Source organism: Papio anubis, chromosome 13 (assembly GCF_008728515.1).
Source record: "Papio anubis isolate 15944 chromosome 13, Panubis1.0, whole genome shotgun sequence".
NCBI classification, from domain to species: domain Eukaryota; kingdom Metazoa; phylum Chordata; class Mammalia; order Primates; family Cercopithecidae; genus Papio; species Papio anubis.
The window spans coordinates 83,790,140-83,812,857 of NC_044988.1; the positions used below are offsets into that span (position 1 = coordinate 83,790,140).

Below are 22,718 nucleotides of genomic sequence, written 5' to 3' on the forward strand. Positions count from 1 at the left end.
CAATCCCAAGGAGGCACCTGGAAGTCTTTCGAGAAGTCCCTGTATCTGTCTAACTTTAGTCTTTCATGCTTCAGTTCCAGCCCATTTCTTCTTCTGTTCTAGAGGACAGGAACAATGTCTCTTTTCACTGCAGCCTGTCTCAGCTTCTCTCTGCTCCAACATAGCCCACGTTTGTGATCCCTTCCGACGATCTCAGAAGCAGGTTTTTAAACATAGGTAATGATGGACTCCAATCCGTCATTTCTTTTAACAAAAGCCCGGGAAAGGAGCTTTGGAAGTGTCGTCCAAGGTCACGCAGCAAGCAGACTCTGGCTCTGCCTGTGCCAGCCCCATCACACTGGGGAGAGCCCAGCTCTGCGCCTCCCTGCTGTGCACCCTTGGACCAGTGGCGCCCCGTCTCTGGACCTCATTCTCCTCCGCAGGCGTACCAAGAGGGAACTGGACTTATTTTTGCAGCCCGTTCAGTTCCTACCATTGTCAAGGCTGCCTACCCGACCCTGGCCCTTGCTCTACCTTCCCCCACTGACAAAAAGAGGAAAAGAAACTTGCGTTAGGCGTCCGGGAAGGGCGCGCGGCTCCGAGGGCCGCCAGGCTGCGGCGATTGTTGCTGGGTGAACGAATCTCACACAAATCCCAGATAGAAAAGCCTCACCTCCCCAGTAACCACAGCAACCCGGGCCACGCCTCCAGCCCAAACACAGCCCGAGGCCCCGCCAAGGCCCAGCCCCAAGCTCCCCCGGGACCCCTCCCCTCCCTGCCACCAGCCCCAGCTGGAAAGAGAAAAAGCCAACGCCCCCATTGTGCGGAGGTGGAGACTGAGGCCGGAGGGTGGAGGCTGCGGAACCCCGCGACCGGCAGGGTTTGGACTGGGGCCCGCATCGCCCGTCCAGGGCTACCTCCCATTCCCGGAGCGGTGATGCGTCTCCTTCCCCATGCGCGTGGGGTTTCCACGTGGAAAAGACCGAAAGCAGCACCGTCCCAGTGGAACGGAGCCCACCGGCGCTGTCCACTCTCCCTCCCCATTCTCCTGACGGAAAAACTGAGTCCCAGCGAGGGGCAGGGACCACCCCGGACGACCCGCGAGTCCCTCCCCGCGTCTCACCTGCTGGCGGCCGCCGCGCGCGGGTGGTTTCCTGGAGTTGAGCGGCAAACAAAGGCCTCCAATCCGGGCGCGGGGCGGGGCGGCGGCTCCTTTGCATAATCCCGGAGGCCCGCCCGGGACGGCGGGGGGCGGCCCCGGGGGCGGGGCCTCGGGGAGCGCACCAATCACCGAAAGGAGGCCGCCGCGACCCGCCCCCAGGGACTCAGGCACCGGGAGCGCAAACCCTGCTGCAGGATGAAAATCTCAGACGTGGGAGGCTGCGTGTCCCTGCTGCAATCAGCCCCACCGCAGATCCGGAGATCGAGGCCTGGTCTGCGGAGGGTAAGGCATTTATGCAAGATCGCACAGAGTGGCACACACCTGTAATCCCCAGCACTTGGGGAGGCCGGGCAGATCACCTGAGGTGAGGAGTTAGAGACCAGCCTGGCCAACATGGTGAGCGCCTCCCCACCCCCAGTCTCTACTAAAAATACAAAAATTAGCTGGCCGTGGTGGCGCACATCTGTAATCCCAGCTATTTGGGAGGCTGAGGCACGAGAATCCCTTGAACTTGGGAGGCGGAGGTTGCAGTGAGCCAAGATTGCATCACTGCACTCCAGCCTGGGCGACAGAGAAAGACTCCATCTAAAAAAAAAAAAAAGGAAAAACAGATTGCACAGAGCCACAGTGAGGAGGAAATCACAAACTTCCATGACTGAAGTGGACTGCTTAGTAACGGTAACAATAAACTTTTCTCGATCACTACTTATGGGCCAGACCTGTTGGAAACTCTTCTGCTGTTCAGTTGTCTCCTATGAGGTACGCAGGTATTATCACCCCCCGGGTATATTCTCTTCCAACCTTCCATCAGGCAAGCATGCAAACCTAGCCCGAAGACGGACAAGAAGTTTTCCAAGGTCCCGCTGTGAGTGCAGCACAGACATCATCCCTTGTCCACCACACACCTTGAAGGATGCACGGTGTCCAACTCACCTGGGCTCATTGCCCCAGCTCTGCCACCTGCTGCCAGTGAGCCTCAGGCAAATGGGATTCATACCCACACCTTATGCAGTTGTTGAGAGTAAATAAATAATAATGGCAGGCCCGTAAGAAATAAATCAGTGGTACTAATTTAAACAGCACCTTGATTGACCCTATTAACACAAGAGGCTTAGTAAGTCCTGATGCAAGAAGAGACTTGTCCAAGGTCCCTCCTCCAGCTGCATCCAAAGTTGAATGCTTTGGAGTTTTTCCTCCTGGTAGAAAGCACTTGCCAGTTCCCCAGGTTGCCTGCTACTCCCTAGACACATATTTGGTAGCAAGTTTAGCAGCAGCTTCTACTCACTAAGGGCCTGCTCTGTGCCAGGGGCAAACATTTTAGCTAATCCTTCTGGGCTCTGGCCCTGGAATGTCAGTGTTGCAAGGGCCCAAGGTGTTTTTCCACACAGGTCATGGAAGTGAAGTGTGTTCCTGGGTTTGAGCAGCATGGCGGTCATGACTCTTGAACAGAAGGGGAAACTGAGGCTTGGTGCATTGTGTAACCTGCCCAGCATTCTCCAGCAAGGGAGAAGCAGACCCTGAGACTCCAGTCGTTCCCTCCACCCCCCACTTTGGCATCATGAGTAAAGATGTCAGGGTCACAGGTACATGTGGCCAGGGTGGACCTCTGACAACCCTCTCCCCACTCTTCCAGTACTTGAAGCTGCCTTAACCCACGACACTGGGTCCTTCAAAAGACACCAGGACAGGTGCAGGAAAGAGCAGACCCAGGCTTCAGGCAGCTGTGGGTCCAAACTTGTCCTTCTTAGCTGTGTGACTTTGGACAACCATCCACTTGCAAAGGAAAGTTTTTAGGTTAAAAGTTCTACTGGGAGGGAAACCCACACACCCAATGGGCTGCAGCCTCAGAGTCAGGCCCAGGAATTCCAGAAGCAACAAGTCCAGAAACCTCATTCTTGTCCTACTCCTTCCAAGTACAGACATGGGGCTGTGAGTAGCAGCTGCTGGGGGTGGCAGTCCCATTGTGTTAGTTTCCTATGGCTACTGTGACAAATTAAAACGGCACAAATTTCTTCTCTTACAGAGGGCAGAAGTCTGAAATGAGCCTCTCTGGGCTCAGTTCCTTCTGGAGGCTTTGAGGGGAGAATCCACTGCCTTGCCTTTCTCTGCTTCTAGTGGCTGCCTATATTCCTCAGGTCGTAGTCCCTTCCTTCGTCGTCAAAGTACATCTCACTGCAACAACCTGTGCTTCCGTCATCACACCTTGTCCTCTTCTGTTACATCTTTCTCTGCTTCCCATTTATAAGAGTCCGGTGATTACACTGGGCCCACCCCATGTCAAGATGTTAACTTAATCATGTCTGCAAAGTCCCTTTTGCCATATAAAGTAACATTCCAAAGTTCCAGGGATTTGAATCTGGGTATCTTTGGGGGCCATTATTTAGCCTACCAAACCCATTTTACAGATGGGGAACTTGAGGCTCAGAGAGGTAAAATTACTTGCCCATGACCACACAAGCTTTGGAGTTGAATGGCAGGAGATCTGAGGCCTAACAAAGCCCTCCTGCTGCTAGATGGGGGGTCATTCTCTGCAGAGGGTCCACAGCACCCTGTGGGGGGATGGCAGGGGTGCCTTCTGAAACACCAGCTGCCTCAGGGGAATCCATGGCTCAGGTCTCAGGTCATCTGCCCAGGCTGGAAAGAGAATAAGGACAGCTAAGAACAGGATCTGGGACAAGAGCATGGAACCAACTGTCCCTAACCCACCTCTGACAGAACTCTGGACATAGGCCTGGACAAAGCAAGATTTCTCAAACTCTTCCATCTTCCAGACAAATATTGAGGACAGAAGGAATGAGTGCTGGGGCCGGGACTGCGGCCGTACAGTAGACCATGTCTGCTACCTTTTCCTCCGAGCCCATCCTATACGGGTGTTTTGCTCTGACACCCGCTGCCCTTGGCTACTGGAACAGCTTGGCTCACATAGGTAGAGAGCAGGAAGTGATTGGGAATTTATGGCCTCTCCCTGTAGGCTTTGTCCAAAGTCTGACAGGCATGAAAGTCCGGCCCTCTGGCCTTGAGTGGAGACAACTCTAGGCCTAGTGTACGCCCTGGGATCCTCCTGGGATCAGGCTGAAGCTGCCCTCTGCAGACTTTGCTTGAAATCTCACCCTCCCTTGGCTTCCTCCCCTTCCCTGTCCTGCTTCCTGACGTCCTTGCTGGTCCCCCCTGAGGGCACTTCTTGATGATTGCTTGCGTACAAATCCTTATCTCTCAGGCAGCTTCTGGAAATGAACGGGCAGCATCTGGGATTTAAAACATTCATGCACATTGTGCATTCTGCCTCATAATATACTTGTGGGTTTTAATCGAAAAATATTATCTGTAAATACTCAAGTTTTGCCCTCAAGCCTTCAAGTAAGAGGCTCCAAGATGTGAGTGTGGCTCAAGCACCCCTGCACACCCCACCATGTATCCCAAATGGAGCCATAGGGGCAGGCAGGGTGGTGGTCTGTGGTGCTCTGACTGACCCCACCTGTCCTGTCCACTCCTCTCCCCACATGGAAACCCCAGCCACACAGGTAGACCACACAGCACGCTGGCCTCTAACCTTGTTCAGATTTCTTTATTGAAAAATTAAAGTCATAAGCTCTGTATATAAATACAATGACACTGCTGGTCACCTGCAAGGCCTCTGGGATAGGCTGGGGGTGCAGAGGGAAGCTGGGGCCTTGGGGTCCCCAGGGGCATGGGGAGGGAAATAAATAATAAATACCACGGGGGATAAGGAGCCAGGAGGAATGGGGGTGTGAATGGGGAGGTGCTCGATGCTTATTTGTGGCACTAAAGGTCCTGCAAGATTCCCCCTGGTTGGGGGCCATGTCCACGAACTCTCAAGTGACTTCACTTTGGACAAAGGCTCAGGCATCTGGGGATGGGCTGGGTCCTAACTGGAGGGGGGACAGTAGTGCCCCCAACCCAACCTGGAGAAACCAGCGCTCTGCCCTTCCTTTTCCTTTCTTCCTGTCTTGCAACCCACTTGTCTTGGGCGCCTACTGTGTACCCAGTACAGCACCAGTTCCTGACCTGACCTTCTATTTGCCTTGCCCTGCTCTCTTCCTCTCCCAGTTCTGGTCCAGTGGGCTGGGATGGAGGGGGGATGTCTTCCTGCTACCCTGGTCATGCAGCCCCAACCCCGCAAGGAGCTTGATGAAGCCAACGGTGGGAAGGGACTGGAACCAGGGGCTGGGTAGTGGTGGGAGGCCCTCAGGCCTTGGCCTCTAGAGCATCACATTGAACTCAGTGACCAGAAAGTCGATGTAGTCACGGTCCTTGGTCTTGAAGGCCTCGGCGATAACGCGGGCGGCCTCCCGGTGCTCCTTGCCCCGAAGCGTCAGCCCATTCACTTCCAGGATCACGTGGCCCACCTTGAGCTGCCCACAGTTGTGAGCTGAGCCGCCTCTCTGCAGAGAGGAGACACAGGGCATGGGGTGCCCAAGGGTTAGACAGGCCTGGCTTTGACCACCCACTGGGTCAGTCCCAACACTGCCAAGCAGGCAGCTACAATCTGGGTGGCCACTGCTCAGATTAGGAAAATTGAGGCCCAGAAGATCAAAGGTGACATAAGCCTAGGAGTGCTGTGTTACCCATGGGAGTCGCAAAACCCTGGAGATGCTGAGAAAGGGCCTTTCGTGGGTAGGGAGAGATGGCAAGTGGGGCCCCGGGGACATACCTGAATAGTGACAATCCTAGGCAGGGGCTGGCGGGTGTTGGCGCCACCCTCGATGGCAATGCCCAGGGTGGCCGCACTTTTCTTCACACGGACCAGAGTGGACGTGGGCTCCAGGAGTCCAGGCTGTGGGTGTGAGGAAAGACACCACTGAGGCCTTCGCAGTTGGCAGGCCTGGCCAGGGGGCCGGGCTGGGCCGGGCCATGACACCTCCCTGGGTCAGCAGAGCTCCGGCTCCAGCCCTGTGTCGGGAGCCTCAGGCGTGCCACACGCCAAGCCAAGCACTTGTGTTCTCGGCTCTTTAATCTTCACCAAAATCCCTGAGGCTCGGGAGGTTAAGGAGCTTGCCTAAGGCTGCCTGGTGGCGGCATCAGGACTTTAATCCGGGCCTGACTCTGAAGACTGTCTCAGCCACCTGGCCATGTCAAAACTGAGGGGAGATTAAAGATTCCCAAGACCGGCCGGGCATGGTGGCTCACGCCTGTAATCCCAGCACTTTGGGAGGCCGAGGCGGGCGGATCACGAGGTCAGGAGATCGAGACCATCCTGGCTAACACGGTGAAACCCCGTCTCTACTAAAAATACAAAAAATTAGCGGGGCATGGTGGCGGGCGCCTGTAGTCCCAGCTACTCGGGAGGCTGAGGCAGGAGAATGGCGTGAACCCAGGAGGCAGAGCTTGCAGTGAGTTGAGATGGTGCCATTGTACTCCAGCCTGGGTGACAGAGCGAGACTCCATCTCAAAAGAAAAAAGAAAAAAAAGATTCCCAAGACCAACCTCAGCCTCAGCCCCTAGTGTCAGTGCAAAGACAGAGCTGAAACTGGGCCTCCAGATTCCTAATCCAGTGCTCCACCGGGACGTCCAAATCCCTTCAGTGATGGGGAGCTCACTACCTCCCCTTGTGGTCACTTGCCAAGCTGAGGCCAGGTCCCGGGACCTCCCATTCTGTACCTGGGGCCCATGTTCCTCTCGGCCCTCTGCATCCTCCTCCTCCTGGCTCACCGGTTTGTTGGCCCCGTCTGTGGGCCTCTCGTTCCGAGGCAGCTCCCTGCTACTCCTGCTCTTGGTGGACGCCGACTGCCTGCCTCGGCCTGGGGCACTGGCCTCTGCCTCGCCAGCATCCACACCACTGTCCTCGCTTAGAGTCTGCCCGCTGTCTGAAAGCTGGGAGAGCGTAGAGGCTGCTGGAGAGGGGAAAAGGAAGACAGAAGCAGCTTATATAGCTGGGGTCAGGGAGGGCTGCCTGGAGGCAGTGATGGAGATGGAGGCTGGAAGGCTTTGGGAATTCCCCAGGTAAAGATGGGGGAAGGAAGGAAGAGATCATGGCGCTGGAGGGCAGGTCCACTCCCTGCCACCCTCTCCACCTACTCAGGACCTGTCCTTTCAACCAGACCTGGCCCGAAGGCTGTGACTTCCAGGACATCTGCCTGGATCTCCCAGTTCTCAGCCACTGGCGTAACGATTAAAACAGAGGTCAGGAGGCAAACCCAGCACACGGATGTGGGTGTTATCTTTGTTTTAAAACTCACATAATGCTATCAATTTTTAATGATGAACCAACACATTCAAATTAGAAGATTTCATGTAAGTAATTTCTAGCTTCCCAAGAATACAAGAGAAATTCTGCCACACCTGTACGCCTGCGCGACCCCTGCCTGAGCCGAGTGGCGGGCACATGCCTTCCAGCCGCCGGTCAGCTTCACTATGTGTGTAACAGCCCGGCCCCTGAGTGTGAGACCCTACGTTAAGAACACACACTCTGGAGTCTGGCAGGTCAGCTTTGAATTCCCACTGACCAGCTGTGCACGCCTGGGCAAGTAACAGAGCCTCTCTAAGCCTCCTATGTTCTTCTAATACAGAAATGATGGTGCCTAACCACTGGGGTGACTGTAGAAACTCACAGATCTGATGTATAGAATGGAGCAGTCAAGGGAATAGACTTGTGCTAGCCTGCCTGGCTCCAGGCTGTGGGTTCTTGATCTAGGGTTTCAAACTCAGGGCCCGGCTGTGATACACACAGTGAAGCAGCGTGCGTTGACTGCTCACCACTCGGCTCAGGCAGCGGCCGTGCAGGGGTTCAGGCCAGGGGTGGCGGAATTTCTCTTTTTTTCTTGGTAAGCTAGAAATTACTACTTTCTCTCTCTCTCTTTTTTTTTTTTTTTTTTGTTGAGACAGCTTCTCACTCTGTCGCCCAGGCTGGAGTCCAGTGGTGCAATCTTGGCTTACTGCGACCTCCACCTCCCAGGTTCCAGCAATCCTCCCACCTCAGTCTTCTGAGTAGCTGGGACTATAGGTGCTCACCACCACACCTGGCTAATTATTGTATCGTTAGTAGAAATGGGGCTTTCACCAAGTTGCCCAGGCTCCTGAGGTCGAACTCCTGACCTCAAATGACCTGCCCGTCTCGGCCTCCCAAAGTGCTGGGATTACAGGCATGAGCCACTGCACCCAGCCAGAAATGACTAATTTCTATGTCTCAGTTTGTTCATTCATAAAATGGGGATAATAATAGTACCAACCTCATAGGGCTACTGGGAGGATTCAATGAGTTAATACTATAGGCAAGGCCCTTTGAACACTGGCACATACAAAGTGCTTATTTTTAGTGCAGCTGTCAGCTCTTACTACCCCTGTGTGTCCAGCTCAGTGCCAGCTCTAGAGGCAGCAGTGATCCATCAGTGACAGCCCTGGGTCTTCTCACCTCGTCTGCCTGCTCTCCCTCAGCTGCCTGCCCTCACTAAGCTGTGAGCGCCAGGGCCCTGCATTTTGCATCTTGGTCTGTGCAGGCACTCAGGGAACGTCCTATGGGTCCCATGTACCACTGTAGCCACAAGATGGCAGCAAAATCCAACAAAATGCTCCAAACTCACAGGCGGGCCGGCCACAGCTTTCAGGGTGGGGAAGAAGGCTCTGCCCTTCCCTCTACCCCCCAGCCCATGTCCTCTAGCAAACCGGGGCACAGCATCATCTGGTCTCCCCAAGATTCTTCCTGCACCCTGACCCTAGACCTGTCAGGGATCCAGAGACTGCCACTTCAGTTTCCACCTTTCACCCCAGCATCTACTCCCGGCCAGGCCGTGGGGGACAGGAAGAGAAGCCACCTCTGCCCTCCATGAGTTCAGTCTTCCTGGTGAACGCAGTCTTCCTGGTGGCCAGGGTAGGGGGAGCTAGAGAAGGCGCCCCAACCCTCGCAGCAACCTGGCAGGATTGTCATTGTTATCTCCATTTTATGATGCGGAAAGCAAGGTGTAGACGGCAGCTTGTCCACAGTCACGCAGCTAGTCAGTGGCAGAGCCGGGATTCAAACTGGGGTCTCCAACTCCCTTCACCACTCTGGACCTGAGCCCCCTCAACAAGTAGCTGGTCCCACCCTTCACTGTGTCATCAGGTAGACTGACCCCGAGAGGAGAGGGACCCCCAAGGACCACAGAGCTTGGCCTTGCTGTACTCACTGCGCGTCTGCGGCAGTGCCCTCACTTCATTGACGTCTGGCTCGCTGTCGGGGCGGTGGACCTCCACCATGACAAAGTGCTGGTTTGTGCCTGTCTGGTCCGGGTGGCCAGAGGGTGATGGCGGTGGAAGGCAGTCCCCAGCCACTGTGGCCTCTGCAGAGGGGCTTTTCAGGTGCGGGGGTGACTGGACCCGCGGGAAGGGGCCGATGGGGTGTTGGTTGACCAGGGCCAGATGGGCATCCAGCAGCCTCTTGGAGCTGGGGTTGGCAGGGGAAACGGAGGCATAGACGGGGGAGGAGGGCGAGTCCTGGGCAGAGGAGGTCCCTGGGGTGAGTGCGGTGCCCGCCGGCGGGCTACGGTTCTGTGGAGCCGAGAAGACAGTGCCAGAGCAGGAAGGCGTGGAGGAAGGCAGCTGGAGGTCCTCTCTCCCCAGCTTCCCTGGCTGGCCTAGTGGGCGGTCGTTGCCTTGGGCCAGAGGTGGTGGGGGAGGCAGTGGCTTGAAGCTTGACAGCCCCTCGGAGGTGGATCTGACATCATCCTGCCAAAAGACCCAACAGGTAGAGAAGGAGTCAGAACCCATCACGCCTGGAAGAGGGGAGGCCGAGCAGCCGAGTGGTGCCAGGCCCGACTGGAATTCTGTCCCCGCTCTAACTGCTCTTGGCCACGCTGCTCTGAATAATGCAACACCTGAGTGGAAAACTTCTCCCCTGCATCTCGGCAGCTGATGAGCGTTGGGATCCTGGCGGGTGTCTCTGGGGACGGCATCATTACCTTTGGGAACTGAAGTTCTTGGCATCAGCCAGAGCTTCTCACAGGGAACAAGACTTTATTAGAGACAGTATGAAGAGGATGGAAATACAAAAACTGCATTTATTTCGCTTTTCTTTTTAGGAGGTGATCTTGAGTACCAGAGGCAAGAGGTGTGAAAGGACTGGAGAGAGAATGGACAGGAGGAGATGGATACACGGGCTGGGGTGCTGTGTGGCCCTGGGCAAGACACACCTCCTCTCTGAGTGCACCTCTGAGAAATGGGGAAGAGCACACTTACCCAGCAGAGGTGGTGTGGTGATGTCAAAAGCCACGTGGATACTGTTCGCACAGTGCCCGTGCCACAGCAAGTGCACGGTGAGGGGCAGCTACGGATACTGTGACTACCATTCCCCTCTGCCTAGGTCAACACCGGACACCTGCACAGCTCCAACAGCCTTCCCGGCACCGTCCTAAAGGCTTTAATTAATTTACTCCATGCCACATACTTATGGGGTAGGTATGCTATGATCATCATGCACACTTTACCGATTGGGAAACTGAGGCACAGAGAGGTTAACAAACTTGGTCAAAGTCATACTGTGGCCAGTCAGCCTGACGGCCCCACCTGAAGTCACCAGAGGCAAGCGATCCTGGTGCCTGCTAGAGATGCTAGAACGGTGCGCTCGTGCACAGACCTGTAGCTGGGTGTGAGAGCTCATGGCAGAGGCCTCTGTCTCCTTTGCCACCCTGTGTCCTTTCTCTGTGGCTGTCATGGAGAGGAGAGAGCCTCCAGGGCCTGAGCACACCAGGGAGAGCAGAACCAAAGGGCCAGCCAGGGCCTTACCACGGACACGTCTGGGAGGGCATTGACACTGCCCTGGACAGCCTCGCCGGTTTCCTCCAGGTCCAGAGTGTTCTAGAAACGGACAAGAAAGCAAAGTGAGCAAACAGAAGCTGAGAAGGGAAAACTGGTTTGTTCTCCAGCACACCAAAATCGAGGAAGTCTTAGGACACCTCCATGTGGTTCATGTGAGCCCTGACATACCTCACTTCATTGAAATTCACTTTACCCATTAAAATGAAGGTCAATTTCATTGCTGCTGGTCACTTTGAAGTTAAATTTTCTTTGGGACTTTCTGATCACTTTCAGGCATCCCCTGAACTGCCAGAGATGCTGGGGTGTCTCCAGCCTGGGCTGGGAATTCCTGGATTTGGCCATGAGTGCTGTGCTCCACACAGTCATGCCTCCAAAACCCAAGGCCTCTCTCCACCACTTGCTGATGAATCCCAGGAAGGTGTGAAAATGGCAAGAGAGAAGTGGGTGGGGAGAGTCTCTCCCTTTTCTAAATTCTAATGGTTTTAATCCCAAGGTGGTGGTTTAAGGTTTAAACGGACCTTATTTTGCAAAAAACATCTTTTTCTTTCTTCCCTTCCCAATTCACAAGAAGAAACCCAATGGCCCCTTAAGTGACACTGGGCTGCCAAAAGGCCATTTGTGGGCCATCTATGGGGGGCCCATCAGAGCTCCTCTCTGAGCTGGGCTCTCTTGAGGGCTAAGGGAGCCAATTCTCTCTGTCCCAGAGCCCAGAATGGAGAAGAGCTTCTGCCACTGTGATGATTAGCTTTGCATGTCAACTTGACTGGGCTAAGGGATGCCGAGATAGCTGGTAAAACATTATTTCTGGGTGTGTCTGTGAAGGTGTTTCCAGGAGAGATCAGCATCTGAATGGGTGGACTGGGCAAAACTCACCCTCCCCAATGTGGGTGGGCCTCATCCAATCCACTATGGGCCTGAACAGAACAGAAAGGCAGAGGAAGGGCAAATTTGCGTGCTCTTCTAGAGCTGAGATATCCATCTCCTCCTCCCTCAGACACCAGAGCTCACGGTTACTGGGTCTTTGGACTTGGATTAAAACAAAACCACCAGCTTTCCCGGGCCTCCAACTTGCAGATGGCAGATCCTGGGACTTCTCAACCTCCATCACTGTGTGGGCCAATCCCACACAATGGAGTGTATCTGATTGCCTCTCTTTCTCTGGAGAACGCTGATGGCTACATCAACACTTGGCTGAGGTCTCAACTGCAGTGTTCATCAGTACTGAGCAGTCTCTGAAGCTCCAGGCTGATAAGGGGCTGGGGACACAGAGGAGGTGAGACACCACCCCTGCCACTGGTAGCTCAGAGACAATGGAGGTAAGTCGACAAGCAAACAAACAACAGGGCGACTGCAGAGAGAGCATTCAGTGGGCAAACACAGGCATATAACGCAATCAGGGAAGGGGTTATCAAGGAAGGCTTCCTGGAGGACGGGGCACAACTCAAAGCTAGGTCTTATGAGTAAGCAGAGCAAAGAAGGGAATGATAGGTGTTTCAGACAGAGGAAAGGGTGTAAAGCAGGAATGGAGACAAGAGGTTTGAGAATCCCCGAGCAGCTCCACAGAAGTCAAGCATGGAGCTCTTGGACTTAAGCCTGCGGGCAGTGGGTTGCCATGGAGATGTGGTCAAGTTTGCCTTCTACAAAGATCCCCTTTGCTCCCCAGCCAGGCTGGAACACCACGGACATGTCAGCCTTCACACTGGCTGTTGTCTCTGCCTGCAACTCTTCTGCTTGGCTATCCATCCACGAGCCATGCTGTTGCTCACCTCCTTCAAGACCTAATGCACTTGTTACCTCCTCGATCAGGTGTACCCTTACCACCCCAACTAAAATCATAACCTTCCCCTCACCCCACCCCACCTTTCTTTATTTTTCTCCTTCTCATTGAGCACCATCTCCACCCAGCAGCCAGGGAGTCATCCCGGAAACATATGTCAGGTCTTTGCAGCTCAGGACCCCCAAGGCCTCTTCATCTCAGTTGAAGGGAGTTCCAAACCCCACACTCACTGTGTCTACATGACTGGGCCCTTTCCTGTTACTCCTTCGACATCGAGGACTCAATCCTGCCCCAGGGCCTTTGCACCTGCTGCTCTCTCTCTGCACCACACTGTGGTTCATTCCCTCACTTTGTTTAGTTCCTCGGCGAGGCCCTCCCAGAGGGCCTCCCAGAGGAGCCCTGTCTAAAACAGCACTGCCCCACCGCCATCCCTGTCTATCCCCTGCTCCTGCTTTGGTTTTCTGTGTAACGCCTATCACCATCTGACTTTATACTCTTTGCATACTGTCTGTCTCTCCCAATAGGATATAAACTCTAAGAAGGGAGGATGTGCAACTACTTGGTCCTCACTCTCTCCTCAGTGTTCAGAACAGTGGCTGCTGGATAAATATTTACTAAGCAAACTGATGAATCCATGAATGAATGGCAGGATGAATGAATCAATCAATCACTCTAGCCATCATTTGAGGAGGCCAGAGCAGGCAGGGAATTGAGGGGGGTGGTGCAGCAGGTCACTGCGGTGAGCAGTAATGAATGTTTGAGTGAGTGTGAAGGCAGCAGGTGGGGACAGAAGGCACTCCTGACGCCACACCCCTAAGACAGAGAGAAGCCAGTCATGCCGCACAGATCCCTATCTCAACCCACGGGATGCTTGCTTGGGCCTTCCGGGTGGTCTCATGATGCCTCAGGGGCAGAGTCAGGCAGGGGCAATTGCCCCCACCTCCCCACAAAGTTGAGGCTTACATGCAAACCTTGGTCCTGACCTGTTAACTGCAGACTGCCCCACAGCAAGCTGCTGCTGACAGTTCCTGTGATACAAGCACGGTGCGTGGTGGTTGGGGGGATTCTTTCAAAAGGAGGAGGGTGATCAGGCTGCTCTCTCACTCACTGATTAGTGACACTGGTTCTGGCTCTGCCACCTCTGAGGCTTCTTTGAGCTCACACCTAGTTCTGCTGCTTGCAGCTGAGTGATGGCGGGTAAATCCTTCCTCTGTAAAACAGGTTAACAGCAATACCTGCCTTATGCAGCAGATACGTTAACACTTACAAAGCACTCAGAATAGGGCCTGGCACAGTGTACGAGGCAGGTGACTGTTACATGCATCGGGAGATTGCGAGGCCTTGCAATCTGCCCCAGCAAGAGAATGAACTGCGAGACGTGTCCTGGCCCACATGACAACTAGGATGGAAAGGAACGGCAGCCGTCTCACACCACCTCCCTCCTCCAAGACCATAATGAGTCCAATGCTCCCTGGAAGGAGTCCAGCCAGGCGCGTTAAGGTGAACAGTGAGGCAGTGATTGCCATGCAATCACTTCCTCAGGCTCAACATTCATGGCCCTGGCATCAGCAGGAGGCACAGAGAGGGGTCAGAGCCTCAGAGGTATCTACAGCAAAGACAAGGGGAGCCTCTGCCGCCACACTCAGGTGGAGCCACTGCCCCCTGCCCCAGGAATTCGACCTGCAGCTGATCCTGGGGGAAGCCGGGGTTGGGCTCAGATGACAGTACGTGGTGGGACCAATGCCGTGGGATTCTGCCCTGCTCTGGCGCATCAGGGACTTCGCACATTCAGCTGCGCAGGAAGCTCTTATCAGGCAGCCATGACTTTCCAGGGAAGCTCAGGGAGGGTATGACTTTTTCCCGGAAAGGGTATTAGAGAACTACAAAGGACCTGCTGTGTGCCAGGCCCCGTGCTGGGTGTTTTACTTGTATTACCTCGTTTGATCCTCCCAACGACCTTGTGAGGCAGGTACTAGGATTGTCCCTTGTCACATCGATTACTCCTAAAGTTCAGAGAGGGAAGTGACTTGTCCAAGGTCATCTGACCATTCTACAGAAGGTCAGGTTTATCTAACCTGGGTCTGGGTCACCCCAAAGCCCATGCTGCACTATCCCAACCCCAGAAATGGACAGGACCCTGATGTCATAGGAACCTGAGGCCCCCACGAGCAACCCTCTTGGAAATGAGAGAGAAGGCAGCCATAGCTGGCCCTGGCCTCAGCCTCATTCCCTGCTACTAACTGCATGCTGGGGGCATGGCAGGTGGAGATGGAGGGTTGGGAGGGTGAGGGGTAGACGAGTGATGAATATCCAGCCCTGTCGGGGAGGCCTGAAGTGGAGCAAATGGCAGACGGGCTGGAGCCCAGCCCTCGGAGCCCAGCCCTGCCAGACTCCATCTGCTGAATCCAGACGCTCAGGAGTCCCGAGTCCCCAAGCCATGTTCCTTACGCATCTGAAATAGCTGCAGACAGCCGGCTAAGAACCCGGGGGATGCGTCAGCAGAAACGCCTGCGGAACGGGCTTCCAGAGGAGGCTCAAGGTCAGAGCTCATGCAGGAGCTGGGCCTGTTTACTTTCGCCACCACCCACACACAATCACAGCCACCTGGGCCCCCTCCCCCCGCATCCACTGAGGCCAGAGCCTCAATGAGGGCCTAGACCTGGTGGCTCCATTAATCCTGCCAGATGCGACCCTTCACCCAGTCTACAGCTGAGGTGACTGAAGATCAGAGAGGGAAGGTCACCTGTGCAAGGTCACACAGTAAGGACGGGGCAGAAAGCTGAACTCTATTAAAAAGGCCTGACTCCATATCCCCGACAAAAACCTGCTTCCCATAAGAGCCAAGATGACCTGCTGCCATTGTTCTTCCACCTCCTTCCTCAAACCTGTGGCAGTTCAGGAAATTCCCTTTTTTTCAGAGAAAAGAACCCCTTATTTCCTGAGCTGGCCCAATCAGGGCCCAGATATCACAGACATGTGGTCTGGGGGAACTGTAAGGGGATGAAATGAACAGAGGCAACCTTTGCAGTGTGGACTCGGGCCAGTAAGGCTCCCCTGCATGACGTCAAAGCCTGAGGCCACCTGGGCACCCCGGGGCCACCTCAGCAAAATGCAGCTTCTCCCTCTCAGCCCTTCTCCTCCCCTCAGCCCAATTCCGGGTTTCTAGGCCTCCTTCCCCTCATTACAATGGGAGGGCTCTTACATAAAGGTGCTATTTCCAGTTCGTTATTCATCATGCCTCTGCACTCTGATGTCAAGCCAACAGGCTCCCCCAACCTCCACCCCAAAATGCACCAGAGACCTGAGGCTGAGTGGTTCTTTCTTCATTCCATATGTAGGGAAACTGAGGCACTGAGTCACAAAGACCTCTGGATGGTCGCCAGCGGGGGCCTAGATTTTGCCTGAAGGCGTCGCTGACAGGAAGGGAGATAAAGGCAGAGGGAGAAAGAACTCAGAGGGATAATAACAGAAAAGAGAGGAAACAGAAGATTCAGCAGAAAAGGCAGAGGCGGAGAGCAACGGAGAGAAACTGAGGAAGCAAAGAAAAGAGCAAGGCAAGGCCGGCGGCACGGCTGGAGCTGGGCTGGGAAGAGGAGCTTGTGACCCCAGGAAAGCCTACGGGGGTAGGGAGATGGAAGGATGGGGATGTGAGCCAGGGAGAGCCAGGAAGTCCTGGCATTGCTGGGGGGCAGCGGGGCTCCCCAGAGTGAAGGGGCAGGGGCCAGGGAGCCAGAGATTTGTGGGACAAGACCCTGGAAATGTCGGTCATGCAGGTGGTGACGGGGATCATTGGACCCGCAATCTCTCCAAGCACGGGGTAAGGGTGTAAGTCTGGGGGCTGAAGGGAAAGGTCAGAGGTGCGGAATGGGAGAGAAATGATCCTGAAAGCAGCTAACTGGGCCCCACACTGGCTGGTGTGGCTGAGATCCCGGGAACAGCCTCAACACTGGGCCAGCCCTGTGCTTTTCTACCAGCCCGTCTGTTCTGGCTATCATATTTGATCACCGAATCACAACAGTAGGGAGCTCTTTGGGAAGCTTCTGCATGAAGCCCTCCTGAGATGGGGCAGGAGTCACTGCCTCCTTGCAACGAGGCCTGTGCCCTGCTGAACAGACCAGGTTTCCTCCTGCTAAGCTGAAACCTGCTCCACACCTCCCTCCCTGTGGTCTTAGGAAAAGCACGTCAGTGGAAAGAGAAAGTGACCCAGAATCTCTAGAAGGTTAAGGCAAGCAGAGCCCTCAGGATAAGGCTGGAAACCAGGGCTCCCGGGAGGGAATGCAGGCACCTGAGAACTTGGCTTGGGGAACCATTACATCTTCATTTCCATTAACCTCTAACTGAAAGGCCCTGTTTCCTTTCATTGCTAACAGAGGAAGCAAAGCCTCAGAGGAACTGGCCATGGTCACCCACAGAGAGCACCGTTCTTTCACGTCACATTCCAGCTGCTGCAGATGTCACAAATTCCCATTTAAGCACCTCTTGGCTTCACAGTTACAGCAGTTACTGACCCACTGCTCGACCCTGTTACTGCTGTCCTAAAGTAGCACGTTTTACGATGTGTTTCATATTCTGAAAATTATATCAGGTATTTCCTCATATAATTTGTCATCCTATGTACTGTATTTTATTTTAAACATTTAAAGCTTTTTTCTAAGAAGGGATCCCAGGACTGCACCAGCCTGCCAGAGGGGTCTATGGCACAGAAATGAGGAAGACCCCAGTCCTAAGCCAGTGCTTTGTCCAAGTCCCCCTTTGATAGCTTGGAAAGTCCTCACTCAGAGGACAGCAGGGGCCAGCCCATGTTCAAACAGGCTCTGACCTCCACGGGCTGGGCTCTGTTCGGTGGAAAGAGCTTTCAGCAACCCCAAGTTGCCACAGGGGAAGGCAGGTGTTCCATAAACCGCTATCGAGACAGCAAAGCACTGGATGGGAGGAATGGTCCTATTCAGGATCCAAGTAAAGCTGTGGCCGGCCCCAGAGGCTTTAATGCCTCTGGGCAAACTGATGATTCTGGAAGATGCAGGGGGCACATGCTGAGGCCTCCCTGGGATGGAGTAGGCTCTTCTACTCAAGGAGAAGACACCCACTATCCTCGCTGTGCCCTCTCTGGGCACTCAGCAGCTTCCTGGGGTGGGGGATAGGAGGTCATCTGGACAGGAGCAATAGCCTCTCCTGGTCACCTGAATCCACCCTGCACCTCTGGGATCTCTCCACAGAGGAGGCAGCTTTAAAAATGCAAACAGATGGCTGGGTGTGGTGGCTCATGCCTGTAATCCTAGCACTTTGAGAGGCCAAGACGGAGGGGGGGGGGAATCCCTTGAGGTCAGAGGTTCGAGACCAGCTTGGGCAACATAGTGAAACCCTCATCTCTACAAAAGAATGTAAAAATAAGCTGTGCATGGGAACATGTGCACCTGTAGCCTCAGCTACTCAGGAGGCTGAGATGGGAGGACCACTTAAGCCCAGGAGTTCAAGGCTGTAGTGAACTACCCCAACAGAGACCCTATTTCCTTAAAAAAAAAAAAAAATGCAAACAGGATCACATCACATCCTTACTAAAGGTTCTCCACAGTGTCCTATGGTTTTAGGGTTAAACACAAACACCTCCTGCTCCTGACCCTTGCCCCTCTACCCCTCACTCCTGACACTCCAGCCCTACTGGTCTCCTATCATTCTTCTGAGTGGCCACGTGCCTACCTGCTCAGGGCCCTCCGACATGCCCGGCCAGCTCCTCAGCTGTCTCACCTCATCTATTGCCTGGCTGTAGCCAGCAACTTCAGATCTTAGCTTCAACCTCTCTCCCCCAGTACCCCAGACTGGTCGGGGCCCATGTATGTTCTCACACCACCCTTCAGCCCACTTTATCAGAGCGTGAGTTATGGAGATGATTTGAGTTGAGGTGGCCTCCTCCACTGGACCTGCTCAGCTTCAAGAGGGCAGGCTCAGCACCTGGCAGGCAGGAGATGCTCCACAAAGGCTGCTGCATAGATGAAGCAGTGGCTGAATGTATGAGTGAAGGGATAAATGGAGTTCCTCTCTCATTCTGCTCATGGATGGAGGAGGATTCTCTAAACCATCCAGGTTGGACCAAGGTCAGGATGCACGAGGAGAAATAAGGCCCTTTGACAATTTTCTACTTGTTTCTGAAAAAAAGCTGGCTTGACAGTGAGGGGGTCCCTGTAGCTGCAGGGGCCTGAGACAGGCCTGAGCTTCTCCCAGCTCACTGTGCTGCAGACGAGGGAGGCACAGAGGCCACAGAAGGAGGCCAATGCAGTGAAGTGCTGACAGCAAAACCCACTGCCCCCGTTCGCCTTCTTTTTGGGGGACAAGAGAAGGGAAGAAGGACAGTAAGGCCTTCAGGGGCAGGGATCCTGTCCCCAGCATCCTTGGGCAGGTGCTGGGAGCCTCCTTCCAGGCATATAACAGGACTGGAGCAAAAACTCAAATCCAGGTGGAAAAAGCCTGAGGTCAAGTCCAGGGCAAATCCCAGCTGCTGCCTCCTGACCTCAAGGGCATTTGCTCCATGAGTACAAGGCTGGCCTTTACTTCTCCAATCCCCCTTTCTCTATAATGCTCTGCAGTGCCTGAAATGGTTTGGCTCTATATCCTCACCCAAATCTCATGTTGAATTGTAATCCCCAGTGTTGGGGGAGGAACCTGGTGGGAGGTGATTGGATCATGGGGGCGGATTTCCCTTTTGCTGTTCTCGTGATAGCGAGTGAGATCTCATGTGATCTGGTTGCTTAAAAGTGTGTAGGACTTCCCCCTTCTCTTCCTCCTCCTCCAGCCACGTTAGATGTGCCTGCTTCCCCTTCACTTTCCACCACGATTATAAGTTTCCCGAGGCCTCCTCAGCCATGCTTCCTGTACAGCCTATAGAACTGTGAGTCAATTAAGCCCCTTTTCTTCATAAATTTCCCAGTCTCAGGTAGTTCTTACAGCACTGTGAGAACAGATTAATACAGGGCCCCTTTCCAACATTTGGAGTAGAAATAGAATGGGCTGTCCACACTCCACACCCGCATATCCACTCCTGATCTCACTGAATCTTCACAAAAACCCACAGACAGCTGGTCTTACCAGCCCACTGTACAGATGCAGAAGCGGAGGCCCCGAAGACACAGGTCACCTGCCCAAGGTGACAAAGCTACTAGTGTGGAGAGCAGAACCCACTAGTGGGATCCCAAAATCTGCGCAATTAAGCCCCTCTGCCACAGGCATGCTGGCACTAGATGAAGAATTCAAGAAATAACAGGCAGGCCTTTCTTCTTTCACTCTGCTCTCCCGGCCAACATCTTTATGGGGGGAAATGATATTGTGTGAAGGCAGCAAAAAATGCTCAGGGCTGGCTCTCTATTAGACAAATGGAAAATCAACACAGTTTGTGAATGGGGGAAAGCTGGATCTGATTTCCTTTGATTGACTGTGTCTGCTTTGAGGGGAAATGGCTGCAGAATGAGCCACATTTAACCTGGGTTCAATAATCACACAGCGTGATCCGAGGAATTCAGGCTACATGGAAACTGGCTCCATTTGGGGCCAGTGTCTGGGGCATATCGGTCATCGATAGCCAGCCAGCTGATGTCACTTTGCCCATGTGAACACCAGAACAAACAACATTTTCCTACAATGTGGGAGGCGAATGTTTAGAAGGCCGCATGGTAGAAGATAATCCTGCAGGCGGCCGGGGAGTGTGTGGGTTCCTTCCAGTTTCTGCTCCACACTTACTGGGCCTCCATTTTGCACCAGCTCTCCCTGTTTATTGGGCAAGGGAAACCCATGAAGAGGTTAAAGCAATGTGACAAGTGATTTAGCGGAGGTATGAGAAGTGTGTGAGCTCCATGCAGGAAGGGATTTTGGCCATGTTATGTTTGGATTGTTGTCCACATTTGGGGGTTATTACTCAGCATTACTGCAGCAAAAGCTTACTCATTTGTGGTGTTGCAGACCACAGAGTGGCACTTAGGGGTGAATAAAGATGATTATTTCAAGCTCCTTCTCTCTCTTGAGGAATGCTGCAGTCCTTGTTCAAATACACACAGAAGAGGTGGGAACACAGAGCTGCCATTCCCTGCTGTGCCTCCCCCAAATATTTTCCAGCACCTCCTGATGCGGAGAAGACTCTCAGAATTGAAGGAGCCACGGGGGGTCTGCCGTGGTTGTACGGATGGGGAGACTGAGGCCACGAGTGAGTGAGGGCCTTTCTTGAGAGCACACTGCCTGGGAGAGAGAGAGTGGAGTACAGGTGTGGGGGTCCAGACTCCTAGGATGGGTCCCAGTGCCCTGTGCACTCTGCAGGAGGGCTTCCAGGCGGAGGAAGTTTCTGTCCTGTGGCCACATATGTAGCCAACATGGGTGTGCATGGCTAAGGGACTCCCACAGTCCCCACAGGCAGGAGGGGTGGTACCTCCATCGGGTCTGTAAACCACAGCAGCCACTCCTGAGGAGGAAAGGTGAACACAAGGCAGGGCCTCCAATCTGAGGCCTGCTGTGTGTGGGAGTGGGGAGAAGAGGGGTTCCCAGGAGACAACAGGGCAGGGGCTGACCCGGCCACAGGAGGAGTTGGTGCCTCCAGAACCCGTCATCACATCTTTAGCAACTCAGGCTGCATGACCTTCCCAGGCCCTTCTTGGCCCACAGACCTCTGGGTGTGGCTGGTTCCTGGGAATGAACCAGTTCACCTTGGTACAAAACCCACTCTTATCTATTCTCAATAATCAGGAGGATCCTGTTAAATCGAAGTCAGACCACATCAGTTTCCTGCTCTTCCCTGCCAAGGGCTCCCATCTCACTCAGAGTCAAAGTCAAAGCCCTCAGCACGTCTGCCCCTGTACTCCCTCTGCTCTGGCCTTATTGGCCACCTGCAATTCTCTGACACTCCAGGCATACTCTTACCTCAGGGCCTTTGCACATGCAGCTGCTTCTGTTGGAAATGCTCTTCTCCCAGATGTGGGCATGGCTTTCTCCCTCACCACCTGCACGTCTTGACTCAAGGGTCACTCCTTAACCACCCCACCCCTCTCCAGTCCCCCTTACCTGCTTTATTTTTCTCCCTAGCACTTGTCATCATTTAGCTTACTGTGTATTTCAGTTATCTATATCCTTTGTATTGCCTGGCATTCCGGCTCTCTGCTCAACTCCATCGTGGAAAGGATTTCTTTGGTGTTCACCACTGTAACCCCAGCACCTCAAACTGTACATAGCACACAGCAAGTGCTCAATATTTGTTAACAGAAAGGAAGGACAAGGAGGAGGAAGGGAGGAGAGAGGCAGACAGATGACGAGATGATGCTTAACAAGGAGCTGGTGAGATCCTTCAGGGAAGAATCACAGCCAGATGGCAGGGATAACAACAGAGCTCAGAGTCGAGCAGGCCTGGGTTCAAATTCAGGCTCCATCACTCACTAGCTGTGCAACCTTGGGCAAGTTGCTTCTCCTCTCTGAGCTTTGGTTTTCTTTGTAAAATGGGGATCACAGCAGTACTCACAACTCCTAGCTCCTGGGATAGTCAAAGAAGATATGAATGGAAAGCACTACCACAGTACCATAAAGAACACCCAACAAATCTCAGCTACTATTGTTATTAATAAAGGCCCAAACTGTGGGCTCGGGTCTGTGTGAGTACTAGGGATAGGGACTCAATGGTAACCGCACATGCGGTTGCTGCTCTTAAGAGTCAGCAGTCACAGTGGGTAACTGGGAAACCTGTACAGGTTTTTATTTGTTTGTTTGTTTGTTTGTTTTTCTGAGACGGAGTCTTGCTCAGTTGCCCAGGCTGGAGTGTAGTGGCGCGATCTCCGCTCACTGCAAGCTCCGCCTCCCAGCTTCACGCCATTCTCCTGCCTCAGCCTCCCGAGTAGCTGGGACTACAGGCGCCCGCCACCATGCCTGGCTAACTTTTTTTGGTATTTTTAGTAGAGATGGGGTTTCACCATGTTAGCCAGGATAGTCTTGATCTCCTGACCTCGTGATCCACCCACCTCAGCCTCCCAAAGGGCTGGGATTACAGGCATGAGCCACCGCGCCCAGCCCTGTACAGGCTTTTACAATAGG

General features: G+C 53.9%; 2 protein-coding genes across 8 annotated transcripts in view; both read right to left on the reverse strand.

The window, feature by feature from the left end:
• The window catches only part of AKNA (AT-hook transcription factor), a 62,332-nt gene extending 61,148 nt beyond the window's left edge, over window positions 1-1,184 (reverse strand). The window contains exon 1 of one of the 4 annotated variants that reach the window (XM_031654451.1): window positions 1,103-1,184. The gene's annotated coding sequence lies outside the window, so the exon portion shown is untranslated. Of the gene's footprint in view, window positions 1-17; window positions 682-1,102 lie in introns of those variants that run through there. The other 3 variants (XM_021927233.2, XM_021927232.2, XM_031654450.1) reach the window with 3 other exon arrangements.
• Window positions 1,185-4,687: 3,503 nt separating this feature from the next.
• Window positions 4,688-22,718, reverse strand: part of WHRN (whirlin) — a 102,663-nt gene continuing 84,632 nt past the window's right edge. For 3 of the 4 annotated variants that reach the window (XM_021927229.2, XM_003911324.4, XM_031654453.1), the window contains 5 exons: window positions 10,856-10,927; window positions 9,262-9,799; window positions 6,812-6,993; window positions 5,814-5,936; window positions 4,688-5,544 (listed from right to left, as the gene is read on the reverse strand). In XM_021927229.2, the coding sequence (XP_021782921.2) occupies window positions 5,362-5,544; window positions 5,814-5,936; window positions 6,812-6,993; window positions 9,262-9,799; window positions 10,856-10,927 (1,098 nt within the window). In that variant the 3' untranslated portion in view covers window positions 4,688-5,361. The remainder of the gene's footprint in view (window positions 5,545-5,813; window positions 5,937-6,811; window positions 6,994-9,261; window positions 9,800-10,855; window positions 10,928-22,718) is intronic. The other variant, XM_009188211.3, reaches the window with a different exon arrangement.